Genomic DNA, 18,092 nt, shown 5'->3' with positions numbered 1-18,092 from the left:
AGCTGCCCACCTGGTCTGAGCAGTTACAACAAATGTTTTTTACAACCAAACAATTTTTTTAATAAATATAGTTGTGTAGAGAGAGTTTGTGATCTCATGTGGGAGACCACTGATTTTGATTTATACTTCTCTTAAGATCACTGGGATGGAATGTAAATCTAATGCACAGAGGTTGTGATTGTCATTTGTGTCCTGTGTGTGCTGCTGTAATTTTGGTCTGTTTAGAGTTGTCATCTCTTATAAAATACTGCTAAACACTCATAACCTTTTGCTATCTAAATCCATAACCGTAACAGCTGCATACAGCCCCGCTTGTTAAAACAGTGCTTGTCCAATCGTCTTTTTAAGTTTTAATGCTTTTCTAGATGCAGGAACGTTTGCTTATTTACTGTGACCTCTGGATGGAATTTGCAAAACTCAGCTCGATGTAAACAGACGATTATGTTATGACCAGTCTGATCTAATCTACGAATATGGTCCTCATATTTTTTTTATTTAGTGTTTTCTTTCTTGGTCTTTTCGAATTTTGTATTAAGTGAGGAGTTTGATGATTTGCTACCTATCGGTGCTATGTAAGCACAGGACGGGGGGCTGCCAAGCGAGGGGCCGTTCGAGCATTTATCAGACCCAACCATCAGTCTCAACTCAAATTACAGCCATCTTTCCTTCCCCGGCACCTCCTTCCACCTCTCTCCCTCTTCTCTAGCTTGTTTCACTCTATGACCCTAGCCACCTTGGCCTTACATTATCAGCACCAGCTCTTTTAAATAAATAAAATTCCTCTTTTTTTGGTTTTCCCCACTGACCGCGCCATAATGGGAACCATGTTAGACGTGCTGCTGCACTCAGTGATGCGAGTCTCATTTTGAACAGTGTCCACCGATTCAGTTTCACAGTTTTCTGTGCACATGAACACGCATCTTCGACAAATGAACGTGACATTCTGAACCAAAATGATTATCTGCATTACAACTCTAGTCTTGTAACTACATTGACTTGTATATTGTGGTGAAATAAGAATCAAGTAGGGATTTTTATTGAACCTCATTTCATTTCAAACCTCTTTGACTTTCTTTCTTCTTCAGAACATAAAGCCACATTGACACCTAAAACATTTGTCGAAATATTTTATTTTGTGTTGCACAGCAGAAAGAGTCATATACAGGTTTTGAACAACATTTTTTTCTATTGGGTGAACTTCAAGAGCATATTTCACACCTATATACAACGCCCAATGTATGAAGGGTGTGAAACTAGGATTTAAAGATACAAAGTCCTAAATGTGAGTCTATAATCATGCATTAAGCTTGGGTTATTAAAGAATAGCATCTGGCCAGCCTGTTTTTACTGGAATAAGTGGCCTTATTCCTAAAAATGTCTGACATTAGTTTTTATTCGTGATACTCCGAACTCAAGCAATGAAGTTACAACCAATGTTATTCCCCTCACACTGTTTGAATCCATAAATATGAACAGTTTTGTTAAATTACATTAAAGCTTTGAGGTCCTGCTGTTTTAAGTCAAGCAAAAGATCTTAGCAGGGAAGAACAGGCATAATACTGAGATTTTTTTCTATTTTATTTTTTTCAAAATACATCACATTTTCTTCCAAAGGATTCAAATTTTACAAACAAAAAAAATATCAAAACTTGGCACAACAAAAGACAAAAACAGCAATCATCCCAAGATAAGCATGGAACTTGATAAAGGTTTGAAAATATTTCAAATATCTGAAGCCCCTCATGCTGTGTAAAGCTGCACCTCATTCCAGTTCAAATGTTTGGATGTGCTAAGCGCTGGCGTCTTCAGTGCACATACTTCATACTTTCATAAATATGAAAGTTGCATGTTAAAAAAAGAATTTTGACAATTTACCTTTTCTCACTTTGGATATGAGTATTGGCTCTTTTCCCCTTTACACAACCACAAGATAATGCACATAAACATGCAACTCTACTGTACATTTGGTCTGGACACATTTGAGCTTTCACAGAGCACGTCTCTTTTAAGAAAAAAGGCTTACCATGGTTATTACTTTCATTATTAAAAGTTTAAGATTCACGTGAAGGCTGTTTCAAATGAACATTTCAGGAGTACAACAAAACTGCTGTTTTCAGTCTCAAAGATTAAAAAAGTTCCATGGTAATAACATATTTTTTTAAATAAGTACCCTGTTTGAATGTGAAGATCAAAATCACTCAGTTCCATATCTAAGTACCATGCATTACCACCTGATACCATCACTTTACCATGGTGCCGCCACAGCACTTTGTGTACGTTTTGGGTCTGGTGATCCGAGCCATCTGGCTTTGATTCGTTGTGTGGCATAAACTGGGCTCAGCTTGGAAACGCATACAAAAACAAAACCTTGCTTTGAATCCTTCCTTCTAGTTTCTCTCTTTTAGGTCTCTGTTTGAATTATGGCTACGGGACATTTTTAGAACGTTGGCACATCAAAAAACAGCTTTGCTGAAAGCGTTTGTTATCCATCTCCTTATATAGTACCAGTCTGTTTGTCAATGTGTGGAATTTGTTTGAGGTCAAAATGGCTGTGGGTGTTTATAGTCTCGCAAAGTGTTTCTTTGCCAGACGTTCGCCGAACTAAGCACAAGTATAGCGTGTTTGTTTTCATTCAGAAAAAGAAAAGTCATTTTAACTTGTTGCGCTCAAGTCAGAAGAGTAAGAACAAGATGCTACAGTCTCAAGCAGGATCCAAAATTAACTTTGTGCCAATGGTGTGTGAATTGAGAGAACGTACCAACGGTAATGTTTCTCATGTAATACTGAAATATGCACTTAATGTCTTGCATATTTTTAATTAAATTATATTTTTGGTCTTATGGGAATGTTTTTGTGTTGGTCAACTACAAATTTATCATTATTACATTTTAGTTGATTAGTATGATAATAATTTAGTTAAAAAAATAAAATGATCTGTCGGTTGGAGCGATGAACCGATGTCTATTTACTCAAGAAAATGTCAGTTTGTACTCACATATGGCACTTGGGGAATGTTAATTTTGGACCCTTGTTTCAACAGAAACAAACACATAATTTCATAAATGTCATAAAAATACAAAAAATGAGAATTTCAAAACATCAGCTTCAGCAAACTGTATAAACTAAATGTTAGAAAACTGTCTCTTCATTACACTTTTTCACAGCAAATAATCTCTTGTGCAGGACGGAGGAGGGTAGGGGCTGCTTTGATGTTGAAGCATCTCTTTAGAGGTTCAGCTAATAAGCACCTCTTTCCCACAGTGTTTTCGATCAGTGCATTTTTTTCTGGACCAAGATGTCCAGGCGTCCAGGCAAGAACGTTTGACTCATATCTATCGCTTGAAGAGCCAGCCACACAATTTACCTCTAAAGCGTCCTGTTTTATATCCTAGGAACACTACTCTCCAGCAATTTCTTTCATTTGAGAGAGAAATCCTCATTAAGCTCTAATATTGCTGTAATAAAAGGCACCTAGTTTAAATACTGAAAGTCAGTATGAACTTGCATTTGGCCGGGAGGCATTAAAATGTTCACCAACCAACCAGAGTCTATCTGGTGTTGGCATCCCACCCGCCTGCAGGAGTCACGGAGCACGTTGCTCCATATGGAGTGGTGGTATGAGTAGCACATTATGGCTTTTACACATAAGAGGGTTTATTGCAGCCTAAATTGTTGTTGGCTGGACACTGTCCTTGTATTAACAGTGCATCGTATTCTAAGCTGTTGAGAGTTAAAGATGGGCAGGGTGTAATGTCGGGTTGTTTTGAATGCGTCACCCCATTCTCTGGATTGGCTTTGACTCCCTCCAACTCCAGAGGGGAGGTCTCATGTAAACCCATTTCTATAGGAGCCTTGGATCTCTTCCTGCGACGGATGACCACCACAGCGGCTACAATACCTGCAACCATCACCACCGCAACGGCTACCACGATGGGTATGAGAGAGGATGACGGTTCAGTCTTGTCAACGCTGGGTTCATGGGAGGGTGGCGGTGTATTTGCTGTGCGAACCTCCACGCAGGCATCAATGGAAGAATGGATAGGTTCACCCAGTGGGCTAGCACATACAGAATAAGTGCTATTGGACTGAAGCCCTCTGAGTGTGTACTCAGGGTAGGATGCAGGCACATTTAGCGACAGCGGCCTCTGGTCAGGGCCGGACAAGTTCCTATAAGTCAGACGAACACCACGGATTTGTGGCCGTGTCTCGATGTAGCGGTGAAGGTCTAGTGTAATGGAAGTGCTGGTTACATGATGGGAGCTGATTGTTTTGGGCTGAACTGTTGCAATGGCTTCGATGGAAATTCTTGGGGAAGATGGAGGAGGTCGAGCCTCGTTTTGAACCTCACAGTAGTGTCCTAATGTGTGAGGTGGACACAGGCAAATAAATTGTCCATATGAGTCAAATTTGCATGTTCCACCATTAAGACAAATACTGGAAGGGCACATAAGCTCTTCTTGTTCTTCTTCCTCAGGCTCCTCTATGATTCTGCTGGGGGAGGCAGTGGTATGAGAGGGAAGGAGGCTGTCGCTGTCTATAAAAGGCATCTTACTTGGTGGTGGAGGGGGAATGGCATGCGTTGTACCTGATGGTGTAGTAGGGTCTGTTGGCTTGTTTGTGGTACTGCTTGTCCCTGCACTTATTAATTCAATAGTCGTTGTGGGACAGCCAAAATCTTTATGCTCCAGCATTGCCAATTCCTTGCCTGAATTTATTGGAGGAAAGTGGCAACGAGTATCCTTAGTCCTCAACAACTGAACTTTTGCATCCTTCAGCCATGCAGGTAACCAAGCCAGAGGACAGATGCAGTTAAAGGGGTTCTCAGCTACGGTTAGTTGCTCGAGTCTGGGGAAAAGGTTGAAGAATCTGTCGGGGAAACCATGCAAGTTAAGACTGCTCAAGTCAAGTTCTGACAGATAAACCAGATTTTTGAAGTCCTCTCGTTTAAGGGAACCCAAAGGGTTACCGGATAAATTGAGGTTTCGTAAGCCTGCCATTGCCTTCAGTGTAGGTTGTATCTCCTGAAGCTTGTTCTGAGAGACATCCAGAACATGTAGGTTCACCAGACTTTTAAGCAGTCCCTCATCCAGACTGACCAGACCCAATCCAGCTACTTTAAGGGACTCAAGGTGCGGGGTCTGTAGATCATCAAGTCGTGGCGGTGGGATACTGTTATAACTAAGGTCCAGGTGGAGCAGTCTAGGCAGTCGAAGAGCTGGCAACACACTAATTTCATTGCCCTGAAGCTTTAGCTCCAGTAGGTTCTCCAATCCCTCAAAAGCAGCTGGGTGAATACTCCGAATTTGGTTGTTGTAGAGATACAGCCTTTCCAAGTTAAGCAGCCCCTTAAAACAGTCTTTGGAAATATGGGTGATGCGGTTTGAGGAGAGATCCAGGTTTTTTAAGGAAGACAGTGATTTGAAAACCCCATCAGGGATTTCACTGAGGATATTCTGACTCAGGTCCAGCATTACTAGCTGCTCAAGCTCTATGAAATCCTGCTTTTTCAAGGTGTTGATGTTGTTCTGAAACAAATAGAGGTCCTTCGTGGAGGAGGGGAGACCACGAGGCATGTAGACCAAGTTCCGCTGGACGCATAAGATGTAGTTATTGGGGTTGCACGTGCATATCTGAGGACATCCGCTGCTCAGAGACCCACACAGTAACTGCAACAAAATGAGATGGGACAGGAAACACAGGACCCGCATCGTCGTGTCTGGCATTTGAGGATGAAACCTATGATGCCAAAAACAGAAACTTTATATTAAAATTACATAAATTTTACACTTCACTATATCTTTAATCTTTGAAAACATTAGATTTTTATGGCAACAGATACAGTCAGTTTTTGATTTCGGAAATAATGAACTGATTTCTAGTTTGATGTCGATGAATGGGGGTTTGAGGCATAAAATAATTGCAAAACTGTTGTGGACCATTGTTGATTCTTCTTTAACACAGCTTAGCTTTTCTAAAGCAGTTATTTAAAACTGAAACAGATCAGGCCGAGGTCTTTTTGTAACCATTTTAAGCCTCTTGATTTTCAAGTCTGGAGACTGTGTAGTTCGAGTAAGCTAATTGTTAGACAATTTCTCAGATGCCTTTGATTTTCCTGTGAACAAAGAGCCGGGCCAAGCCTCTGCCCATCTCGTTCACCTCTGAGGTAACAATGTGTACGTCTGTGGATACAAAGAACAGTTTACTGTTCTACAAGAGATCTGGCTGCTCAAGGCACAGTCTTTTGAAGCAAATGAACAGCCATTGGTTTGGCAGCTCTACACAGACTATTCATCTATTTGTCTGTCTGAGGTTTCAATTGTGAGCTTTTTCTCCCACATTAGCTCTTTCTTTCCAACCTGAAGGTGACGGGCAATGGCTGCTTGCTGGGAAAACTGCTAATAGTCGTGTTCTTATATGTTCTCACACATAATTTGGTATTAATTATCTGACAATGTTTCTGTAGAAGTGACCTTGGATTGTGTAGTAGTCGTTTGTGTTCTTAATTTATTTAATGGAAATATCAAACATTGGGAGGGTACATGTAAGCACTTCATTTTGTGTTTAGCTAATGTGAGGTTCAATTTGGCTCTATTAGTTGAGTTATAATTACTTGACTGTTTCATCTTAGTAAAATTATCAATTATCCTTTCATTACACTCAGTAGTTCTTAGTTTCAGCTGTGTAGTTTTGTTCTACTACTCAGTACTTTTGATTCATGTTGTGAAAATAATGATGAAAATTGTTTTTAATCCTACCTATTTATGGCGATAGGTACACAAATAAGGTCCACAAATGATTTATTGTGATTTGGCGTTTTATTACTGTTAGTATGTTTTTAAAATGTGATGAAACATCCAACAAATGTTGCAGTTTGACTTTGTTTTCAGAGTTTTTCATAAAACTTACATACATTTTTCCTTCTATTTTTTTTAAAACGGCGTAATGCGACCTCGCTGACACTAAAACGCAACAGGTTGGAATTTAATAAAAATGCGTTCCGGGATATTCTTATATGAAAATATATTTTTCATTAATGCAGGCATGATACCCTTACTTTTTCTCTTCTGTCCTTTTTTCTCCTGCCCTTTATTTTTTCTCCTGTACATTCACAATCCCACCGGCACGGTAGGAATTTTGCAATAACCCCAAAAATCCATCTTCATTGCAGGGATGGGGCCACCAAAGGGTTTCAGGAAGAAAACTATAAATGTGATCTCAGACATTTCTCTTTTGAACACTTTCTGTCTCTTTTATTCGTATTCAGACTCAGACAAGTTGTACTTGTTTGCCCTCTCAAAAATAATAGTATGAAAACCGAAAAGATGGCCACAGGTAAAGCAGAACACAAAACACAGTTTCTTTCTTTGACGTATCGAACATGACGGTGATATTTCTACAGTACAGTCTGATCTACATTACTTTAATCTAACCACAAATGTGATAGTTTTGAGAGGGTTTTTATCAGTTATTTTAGTGAGTATCTGTATTTATTAAACTTTGCATCAGCTTCAAATGATCGGTTTCACTTCAAATTGATATCAGAAATGCACATTTTTATTTAAATCCACTTAGATTTGATGACAAGCGAGATCTCAAAAACTGAGAGAATATTCCTCATCTTCACATTCATTTTTTAGCTCTGTACTCATACAGTACAGTGTCTGTAATTGTTTCTTTTGTTCTCTTTTGTTTATCCTAAAGAATTTTAGGCAAAAGAAACTTTAACAACTGTGGACAGCGTCTCCTGTTAAGAGAGCCCTTACATAACCTTAAGATATTGGCCAGGTTTCATGCAGTCCAGGTTGTACCACACTGAAACAATGGTACACGACTTAAGGTGCCACCTGCTACTCGGCAGGTACATCAGGCAAACCGGTTAACACCGCGGTTACGTTTATTTACTGAAAGACTTATAAGGAGAGCCTTCAGAGATACACTTTAAAAAAAGTTTTCTCTGTTTGGCATAGTCTGTTCCACAAACACATAAACACACAAAAGAGCGCTGACATGCTTACACACACACCCAACAATCAATAGACGGGTATCTCCTCGACAAGCCACATTCCCTCAAGGCTTGGCTAAGCTTTTCTTAATTTATGATGAATAAATGCCCGGTCGAATGAGAAACACACAAAACATCCGTTTGCATTCCTTTAAGACTTCGCATTACTTCTGACGGTGTGTTTTTAAGTATTACTTGGTGATGAGAGAGAGGAATTGCAGAGGAAGATGAAACAAAAGCAAGAGAATGAGAGAGAAACAATACCAGAGATCTCGGACGACCCTGGTTGAATAGCATTTCATGTTAGCTTAGCTTTTGTTTATTAGCCCATTGATCCATCTAATACTTTCCTCCGAGTAACTCCTTTTAAATAGCAAAATTCTAAATAAATACAGCCGAAACCGAAAGCTTAGATGCCAAATAGACTCTCAACAGTATTTAGGTGCGTGTGTTTTGTAGACTAACTATAAGCAGTGACGCTACTAACTGAACTGTACTGGTTTTATCAGTATGATAGTAGCTCAGTTTTTAAAACAGGTTCAGAGGGTTAAATCAGGTTATAAACAAGAATAATCTTCTAACCTGTTCTCTCTCTCTTATATTTAGAGCTTTAGTGAATCAATGATTTCATTGAACAAAATTGGCTTAAAAACACTATTGTTGAGCTTTTCCTGTTATTCCCCAAATTATGAAACTCACTCCTAGGTGACATTAGGGAACCAAAATCTGGAAGTTTTTTCAAACAACTCTCACCTTAAAACTTATTTTATACTATATTTAAAATTATAAAACGTATTTTAAATTTTATAATATATTTTAGGATAGCTTTTTTGATTCATATACTACGTATGTGTGTTTTATTGATGTTGTTTCTGTAAATATAAGCTCGAAAATCGAAAATCGAAAAGCACTGTTTTTTAAAGGCACTATATAAAAATAACAATAATTGTTATTGTTCATAATTATTCATGTAAACAATAATAATTAACAAAATCTCTGCATCTTTTACATAACTTTATATTTTAATATCAAATAAAATAAAATATATATTTTTATATAGTTAAAGGCGCAATTTGTAATGTTTGCCTCTCTATCGCCATCTCTGTTTACAATATGAAATTACAGGGTACTTTGCATTATCTTTATGTTGGTTGAAGTCAAATGACATCTAATTGACATTTCCTTTGAAATCGTACGCGAACACTCATAAAAAAATCTTTCTAATAAGCATTGCGTTTTGAAACGGTATTGGAAATTTGTATGTACCTGCTCCAAAAAACTCACTTTTATTTACCTTTAACCAAAAGTTACCGAAAGCAGCTTAAATGAACACTAATGTTTATTAAGATGTGTATGACGGAGTTATTTAAATAAGGGTGTTGCTAGTGTTATCAATATTTTTAATAATTGACTTAATTGCCATCATTTTGCAGCCTGTGTTCTTAGAATAGACACATACTTCAGCAGCTCTCGAGCACAGCTGGATTGTGTTACCCAGAATGCATTTGGGCAGTCTCTCTGTGTGACAGACCGCTCCCATAAAGCAACTGTTTCACGATTAGGGTAGGGGGAGGATTTAAAGGAGAAACAGACATGTGCACTATTTAAATGTGTATTTTGTTTGAGTGGGTGCGTGCCCGTAAGCCTGTTTGTTTATGCATGTTTGAATCAAGCACATGTGCATGCGGGTGATTTAAAATATGAAACAGATTCAACGGGGACAACTGCGATTTCCTCATGCTTCACTTAAACCACAACAGAAGCTACTAATGCGGAGCCGGAGCCAATGCAAACCTCTTTGTTGTCATCCAACAAGGATTGTCGATTTTAGTGAAACTAAAGTGCATGCATGGCACACTCGTAAAGATAAAGTTTCCAATTTGAACCATAAAGAATTTTATAGCCTGATGCCACAGGGGAACGTTATTACATTCTTTAAACAACCTTTTATTCTCTAGTTATTGGAAAAGCTTCTTTAAACGCTAGGTTCTGAGAAAAGACAGGATTTTTTTGGCTAAATTCTCTTAAACAATGTCTACATAGCTTATCCAATAGTCTGCTCAACCTAGATGGTGTCATACAAGCAAGAAAGGCGTTTCGAATGTAAAATAAACATCTTTCTTTTTTCTTTAGCTAATCAAATTACAATGTAACATCAAGACTGTATTTGTTCGCCGAAGAATTTCCAGGTAATGAAAAATTGATGCTCATTAGGAGGGTCCTTTGCTAAACCTTCTTTTATTTAAAGAACTATGAAGCAAAAGTTAGAAACTTTCTAAACTCAACTATATGTACTTCAATTAATGCTGAAATGACAAGATCTCACCTTTAGGCGTGAGTTTCATTGGATATCGCTATTAGAACCCTATATTGGCCTCTTAACAAGTAGTTTCAGTCATAGCAGTAATGCAGACACATGCACTTTGTGCCCTCCAGACAAACACACTCGAACGCACACAAAAAGACATTGAAAAGGTGAGAGGAGATAGGCTTAGCCCAGGCTGGGTACAATAAAAGTATGAGATCCTCCTCCAGCTTTTCCCAGGGGCACCGTGCAGTTCAGGTTACGCGCTGTGTGTGTGTGTTTGTGTGCCTGCGTGTGCACACCTGGATCGGGTTCCCTCCGCTCCATCCCGCAGTCAGCCATGCAACGCGGTAGACGTCGCATTTTTGTGTGAAATGTGAGAAACGTAACAAGACAGAAGACCAAAGAAGACCAACTTAAACATGCCACAGACACACGCCAGGCCGTCATATACGATTACAAAGATGATCTTGAGTTGAAATCAGGGTCCTCACAATGCCTCTGTAGTTTTCACCAAGATGTAAAATGTAGATTATTACCGGTATAAAATATTATTACAATATTATACAACAAATATTGTTGAGTTTTAGCATCTATCTATCTATCTATCTATCTGTCTGTCTGTCTGTCTGTCTGTCTGTCTGTCTGTCTATCTATCTATCTATCTATCGTAGATTACAGCACATGTTAGGAATGAAAAGCATTTTAAGGTGTGTGCGTGTTTTTGAACTGAACGCTTCTTCCCATCCTTTTGTTTTGTACCGTTCTTTCTGAAGGGCTCCATCTAAAGAAAAAACAGCATTAGAGTGGAATAATGGAAAACGTGCTGCGCTATGACTGACATGCTGTCAGTTGGCATAACGTACAACCATGGCATTGTGCGCATCACCTCTTTGATTCATTCCACCAGTTATAGATGCCACACTTCACCTTAGCAAAGTTGAGGATCTATTTAGAGCACAGATCTTTTGTTCAAAATTTTTCATCTATTTTAATTTAATTTTTTTTACTGCATTTTTGTTTAAAACATGAAACTTTCTTATTATTCAATGCATACATCTAGATGTAATAATAATAATATTGTGTATGAATTATTTTAAATGTAGTATTATCATCATCATCAGTAATAATAATAACAATACTCATGATTATAAATATATAATAATAATACAGTTAAAAATAATGCATAATTATTATTATTATATACATATTATTAATAATAATAATATGGTTATTATCATTATAGGACCTGTGGGTCCAAAATAAACTCTGTATTCTCTGTAACCATATCTTGATAAATTTATTTGACAAGCAAAATGCTTAAAATGTTTTGTTTTAATTGTGTGTTATACTGGAAAACAAGTAATCTTTGGTTGTGTCTATGCCAGTAATATGGTTCAAGGTTGACTTTTAAGAGAGAAAAAATGATATTGTTGGGCCAATGAAACCTACAATCAATCATTCATCTATTCACTGGTAAAACGTTCCTCATTTTATGACAAATGAGGAGAAGAGAGAACTGTTTGTTCTTGTCTATACTTGTCTCTCGCCATTTCTCTCTTTTTACAGGTATGGTAAGTTCCAGACAGGTTGCTATTATTGTGTTAAGCTCTACCTGTTTTTCAGGCTTAACCTCACGCCAAATCAGTGTTCAATGGGGCATGGCAGCTTTCACCTTGACATCTTAAAAAAAAAATGATAAACACGTACGTTCCATACAAACAGATTCATCTACCCCAGGTGCACACTCATACACCTGTTAACAACAGTCAAGCAGCACCTGTGCTGTTACAACCCACACACAACAGTGTGAAGAAAAGTCTCTTGGCCTTTTGCCACAGATCTTAACAACATTACTCATAAGCCTGCATTGTTTTCAGGTGCTAGTGTGTATCAACAGTCAAAAAGTTGAGTGTTGAACGATGGTTTGTGTGAAAATGGTTTGCAGTGAAATTGTTTTAGCAGATCTCATACTGATACGCCAATATTGTTAAATCATATCAAATCACTTTTATTGTCACATCACCACAGCACAAGGGCCTTGGTGAGTGAAATTCTTGAGAGCGTGCTAAATATAGATAGTACTATTTACATACGTACAGACTTATACACATGACAGTGTGCAATATACACTCACTACACACAGTGTACTATTAGACATACTTACAGTTATCAATACACATTATACACCATATGTACACATTCTGCATTATGTACACACAATAAAATGCGAAGGTGCAGCAGATTATACATCTGAGGGATTATACAAAAAGGGGTAATTGACCAACAAGTGAACATTATTTAATAATTTATTATTCCCTCATGTCCTTTCAAATCTGCTTAACTTTCTTTCTTCTGCACAAAGGAAGACATTTTAAGAACGTTGATAACCAAACAACCATTGACTTCCACTGTGTGGCCACAAAGCCAAATTTCTTAAAATATCTTCTTTTGTGAATAAAGAATCATATACATGCTTTGGACAACATGAGTGAAAAAATACGTTTTATTTTTGGTGAACAATGCTGTCACTATTTATATATATTTTTATGTTATTGAATTATTTAATCTGATTTTGATGCAAACCTGACCTGAAATTGAACCAGAATGTGAACTGAAATAATATCAATCACACTCAATTCAATTGAACAGAAAAGCGAGAGAACCTTTCTGTTTGTGTCTCTAGGACATGCTGGAACAAATTGCCCCACCGTCCCCCTTTTGCCCCCAAGGGGTCCTGTCTTCAGACCAGCTGTGTCAGCTTCAATGTTTTCTGTCTCAGGGGCTCTGAAGTTTTCAATGTGTCAGCAGCGCAAACACACATTACTGATTCACTTTCCTAGAGCCTCTGATTCATGTCAGTACATAAGTCATGACTATAACAAAAACACTAACCAAAGGAGTAACACGATATCACCATATTTTTAGGTCATGGTGCAACTGTCTTTTTTTTTTCGATCATAAATACAAAATAACGTTATTCATATGGGGATCTTTCTGTATCATTGTACAGTAGTGTTCAAAAGTGATGCCCATTTGACATATTCGCTCTCAATTCAAAAAGATCCTAAAGATAAATTAAACTAAATACCTTATATTAGGGAAAGTAAAAACAAATGCCTCAAAAAGTGTGAATGTGTGTTTGATCACTCAGCAAAGCCCAGCATCCAGAGCTCAACACCTCAGTCCCAACATCCCAGAGTTTGTTTTGTAACAGATCTGTTTACACCTGTTGACAGCCCATTACAACAAATAAACGGATGTGACACCAGAATCTATTCGCCTCCAGTGATGCCGTGGAATGCTGGAACAAGACCAAATCAGTTTCTCTGGCTGCTTGTCCCGACCTGTTTGCCTAACGGGTACCACAGTGACCTCGGGGCTCTCTAGGGGGGAACGTTTACCTCCTCAGAATGATGTGCTCGCAAGCGTAAATACGCCGCCCAGACAGATTCTGTTGTGCGTGTGTATGACAAATGTGACAAATGAAGCAGAACGACCTGTTGGCGTAGTTGCGTGAATGCGCTGGCACAACATCGCGTTTTGTTACACAATGTCTTCATAACAAAAGAAATGGCACTTGAGTAAAGGTGCATTTACACTGACATGTACAGAGACGAAGCGGCTAGTCGGCAATTTGCAACAAATGATAATGCAACGATTTCAAGCCGAGATTCTGAATAGAAATTACGAATAGACACAGATACAATAGTGATCAACATGGCCCTGTCTTGACATATTAATTCAGGGATGACACGGCGCCATCCACCATTGCCAAAACATGCATGCTGTCATAAAACGCATAGCTTCAACATAATGAAAGATGGTTTTTGGGTATCTACCAAATGTGTAAGTTACCAAGAATGCACCTGGCCATAATTTTAACATATTTCTCACCAATGAGTAACTTGCATACAAGTTTCGTACCAAGCGTTGGCCTTAGTAAACTCAGTATGTATCAGCAAAAGTAACCAAAAAAGCATAGATCAAACAGCGCACTTCTGGACTAGTTTGTTTGAAGGACTGCAGACGGATGTTTGCTGTTCTTGAGTTGTGAAAACCTGAACCACCACTCGGCACACTCCACGAAACTCCATAATTCATTCGCTCTCTCTCCCTTGCATTCTCTTTCGAAAAGATACTTACATGATGGCCACTTTCCGAGAGTTGCACGTGTTTGGAGCAGCTGCAACTTTTCTTTGTATGCGTAATATGAAATCTAGTCTTATTCATGCTTACATTTTTTCTGCAACCTCACTGGCTTTTATTTTGCTTTGTGCGAGTGTTTATACTATCTTGTTTATCTTGGCATTGGTCCTTGCCTTTCGGTTATGTTCATACACATGGATGGGGTACAACTTATACTGTTATTACAACTGGACGCCACTACAAAATATAGCTATACACCAAATAGATCCAAGTCAGGGCAGCCACAACTTTAGAAATTACAGGACCTACAGTTATTTCTTAACTTCAGTATCGCTTTTTTATTTTTTGTTTATCTGTAATACCTGTCTGTGTTTGTGTGGGGTTTTGTACACAAAAGAAGACTATATTCTGGGGCACCTGAAAAATACATTAAAATAAGTATTTGTAAAGTAAAATTACAGGTTTGCACTATATTTCTTTAATTTGTATTTAAACAATTCATGAAAATTATGTCAAATTAAAGTTTTTTACCATGTATGTTGAGCTGTTGGCTATGATTTTATGGGGAATGTAAATTTGATGTTACCTGACAGTGCGTATAAAGTACATAAAGTTACCCGCAATTTTATGTTTCAAACAGAGATGGCGATATGTAGGCAAAAGTTACAGATTGCAGCTTTAAAAGAGATCTGCAATAGGGCAGGCAGGATATAGGTAGACAGGTGCTGAAATTCTGCAATCTGATTTAGTGCAGACCTTAAAGACCTAAAGACCTTACATACTGAAGCGTTATGTTAATTTCTTAGAATGAGCTTTTTCTATCTACATACACCGTGGGTCTGCTTACTTGGAATTCCCCATGTTGTCTCTACGGTAGCACTAAACGGACAAACTGCTCTACAGAACAGAGTAGTGAGAGTACGTTTCGTATTTTCTTCAAGAAAGAAGCGAAAACATGACATCTTGCTGTGTCAGCTGCTGCAGCGCTGCAAAAGGGTGGGGTGGAGTGACCCATTGGTTGCAATTCGCAACCTCACCATTTCTCCACTGAGGAAGAAAGCAATGCAAAATTAAATACCGCCTTAGGAGGTGGGGCTATTCTCTGGCAACTACACCGCTGAGTCAGATTTCAGGATTTTGAGTGATTGGTTTAATCCAAACAACAAGTGAAGTGTTATTTAGAGTTTCAGAGTCCGTTGAACGCCCATGACCTTTAATGAGAGCCAGAGCTCCACTCAAGACACAAAAGCATGCAACTTTACAATCAAAGGGTTTCTATCTAAACATTCTTCACGTCGGACACTTGACTCTTTACCGTGGACTAATTAAAATCATTCTTCCCCCAACATCTGAACACACTTACTCCTCTTAACGTCCATCATGCAGTTATTAACTCCATGGTAGGGAAGCTCCCAAGATACTCCCCTATTTAGTTGTCATGGTGGCATGACCCAAGCACTTATTAGCTGACCCTTGGGATTAGTACAAGCCTCGCTAGGGGGGTTAAGCCTTCACCTCCGAGTGCCCACTCCAACATCCCACAAGCCCCTTAATTAAATTGCCGAGACACCGTGTCAGGAATGTTTGCTTCTTTGCTTGGTCTCCTTCTGTATATCTCTCTATCTTTGCTTTTCTCAAACTCTCATCCCTTCTTCAGAGCCTGACCCCCTCCCCCCTGCAAAGCAATGACTGGCAGCTTGCCAGTTGATTTCTATCTCTGAACGAAAACAAGACGAAAGCGTTAACATGCACAGTGGTTATTACCGCAAATTATGAAAGAATGCAGCTGAACTTAGAGCAAATTGCTAATGACGGGTCAAATTTTACTCGCAGCTTGGCCCTTGGTTTGGTCTTGACATCATACGTAAACAAAAACTCATAAAATAAACAAATAACTTGGGTTTTTGCATTCAGGGACTAGTTGAGTGTTGTAATGTTGTGGTATGCAATAAAGCGGTACGAGCCTTAAGCGGTACAGTTGTGCAAAAAACTTTTTGAGTTATTATGAGTGTATTTTTAAGTGTAAGCTAAAAAATATAATCGATCACTACACACCTTATATGTTTTTCATAAGTTTTATCCACCCACTATATAACATTTCAACATCTAAAACAAATGTGTAGAGATTTCCAGAACTATTCATATCCACTAAAATAAATAGCCCAGCATGTCATTCAGCACATTCTCCAAAGCAGAAAAAAAACTTCACTGATGTCTCTAAAGAAACGGGAATAAAGGGTTTGAAACCGGAATAACAGAACGTAATCTCCTTTACGCACCGTGTAACTAAACAGATTTACGCATTACGCATGCAAGATATCGCTCATCCGTTTCAGTGCCCTAACAGCGGATTGACAGAGAAGATGGACGTTTAATGAGAGCAAAGATGGTTGAAACCATCTGATCTACACTGACTTCACTGATATTTGTTTTATTTCGAAAATACTATTTAAGCCTCGCGCCATTCACGTGAGGACTAAAGTAAACACAGGCGGTCAACATCAGCCGACAATAACAATTAGAAATGCACTGCAGATGCTAAATAAGAAACATTTTGTTATTTGCCCTTCGTATAATGATAATCAGAGGAATGTGTCAACTTAAGTTCACAGGAAGTTCACAACGTCATGAAGATATAATTTACCGGCTTCGGTTACCTGGTACGAAGCGCATATGTTTAAACTGGACGTGCTTTGGTGAAGGCTTGACAGCGCGAGCGCGGGCATATTTACGTTCACAAACGCTCAAAATGAAAAGCACGTGTGTGTCCACAATGAAAACAAACAGCTGTTTAATTCATACATATTCAAATGTAAACTATGCATTTATGCCATTATGATCTTATACATCTCCAGTAGTTCCAGTGGATTTTATGACGCTCAAAATCAGCATTTAATTTCAAATCAAACGTTTTAGAAGCCTAATTATATATATAAAAAAAACATTTACATTACTTCTAGTTTTCCAAAACATTTGAAGACGTAAAAACGCCATTTTAAAATTCCTTGGTATTTCCCAGTTGTCCATGCCCATATTAATCTTGTTAAACTTTTTTGCAGGTCTATTAAATATCTTCACCCTAAAAAGGAAGTGTACGCAATATTTTAGTGAGTGCGTAATTCACAGAGCTGCTTACCTGTAGAAATACAAGAAGAATCGCGATCGGTGCGGTGTTTTATCCACAAGAGACGCGGAGTGAACGAATGACGCTTAAAGCTCTTGTAGACGGACTAGACTCGTCACACAGACTATAATAATTTCTTTTGAAAGCAGTCTTTCACACACATTACTACGCGGCGTATTTATGAAGTTCCGACGATCCGAACAGGTTGCGTCCAGCCAGACAGCTGCGCTTTAAACACGCTCGTGTTTTACTGAATGGCGAGAGCGCAACACCTCCAAAGTTTTGGGAAGGAGGAGCAAAACTCTTCAGGCCTGACTGCATTGCTCCCGCTCTCCGTCGCAGGGCAGTGGTGATATGGGACATGTTAAAAAATAATACTACTTACATGGAATAGAGTACTGTGCATTATGAGATATGTTAGACTATGTTTGCAGTTAAAACTGGTGTGTTTCATACCGCACTACGGTAAACCAATATATGGTCAAATTAGAAGGTTCATGTGAAACAAATGC

At 38.4% G+C, this 18,092-nt stretch overlaps 1 protein-coding gene across 1 annotated transcript; it reads right to left on the bottom strand.

The window, feature by feature from the left end:
* Nucleotides 1-1,560: 1,560 nt before the first annotated feature.
* vasna (vasorin a) lies at nt 1,561-17,823 on the bottom strand. The gene is made up of 2 exons (XM_056759178.1): nt 17,593-17,823; nt 1,561-5,736 (listed from the first exon to the last, which is right to left on the bottom strand). The coding sequence occupies exon 2, from the start codon at nt 5,721-5,723 to the stop codon at nt 3,639-3,641; it is 2,085 nt and encodes a 694-aa protein (XP_056615156.1). The 5' UTR covers nt 5,724-5,736; nt 17,593-17,823; the 3' UTR covers nt 1,561-3,638.
* Nucleotides 17,824-18,092: the final 269 nt, after the last annotated feature.

Source organism: Triplophysa dalaica, chromosome 10, assembly GCF_015846415.1.
Source record: "Triplophysa dalaica isolate WHDGS20190420 chromosome 10, ASM1584641v1, whole genome shotgun sequence".
Lineage (NCBI taxonomy): Eukaryota > Metazoa > Chordata > Actinopteri > Cypriniformes > Nemacheilidae > Triplophysa > Triplophysa dalaica.
This window is presented reverse-complemented; position numbering and strand designations above follow the sequence as displayed.

Bases quoted from the DNA above. Each gene is read 5' to 3' on its own strand.
- vasna (XM_056759178.1), bottom strand. From the start codon at position 5,723: ATGCCAGACACGACGATGCGGGTCCTGTGTTTCCTGTCCCATCTCATT.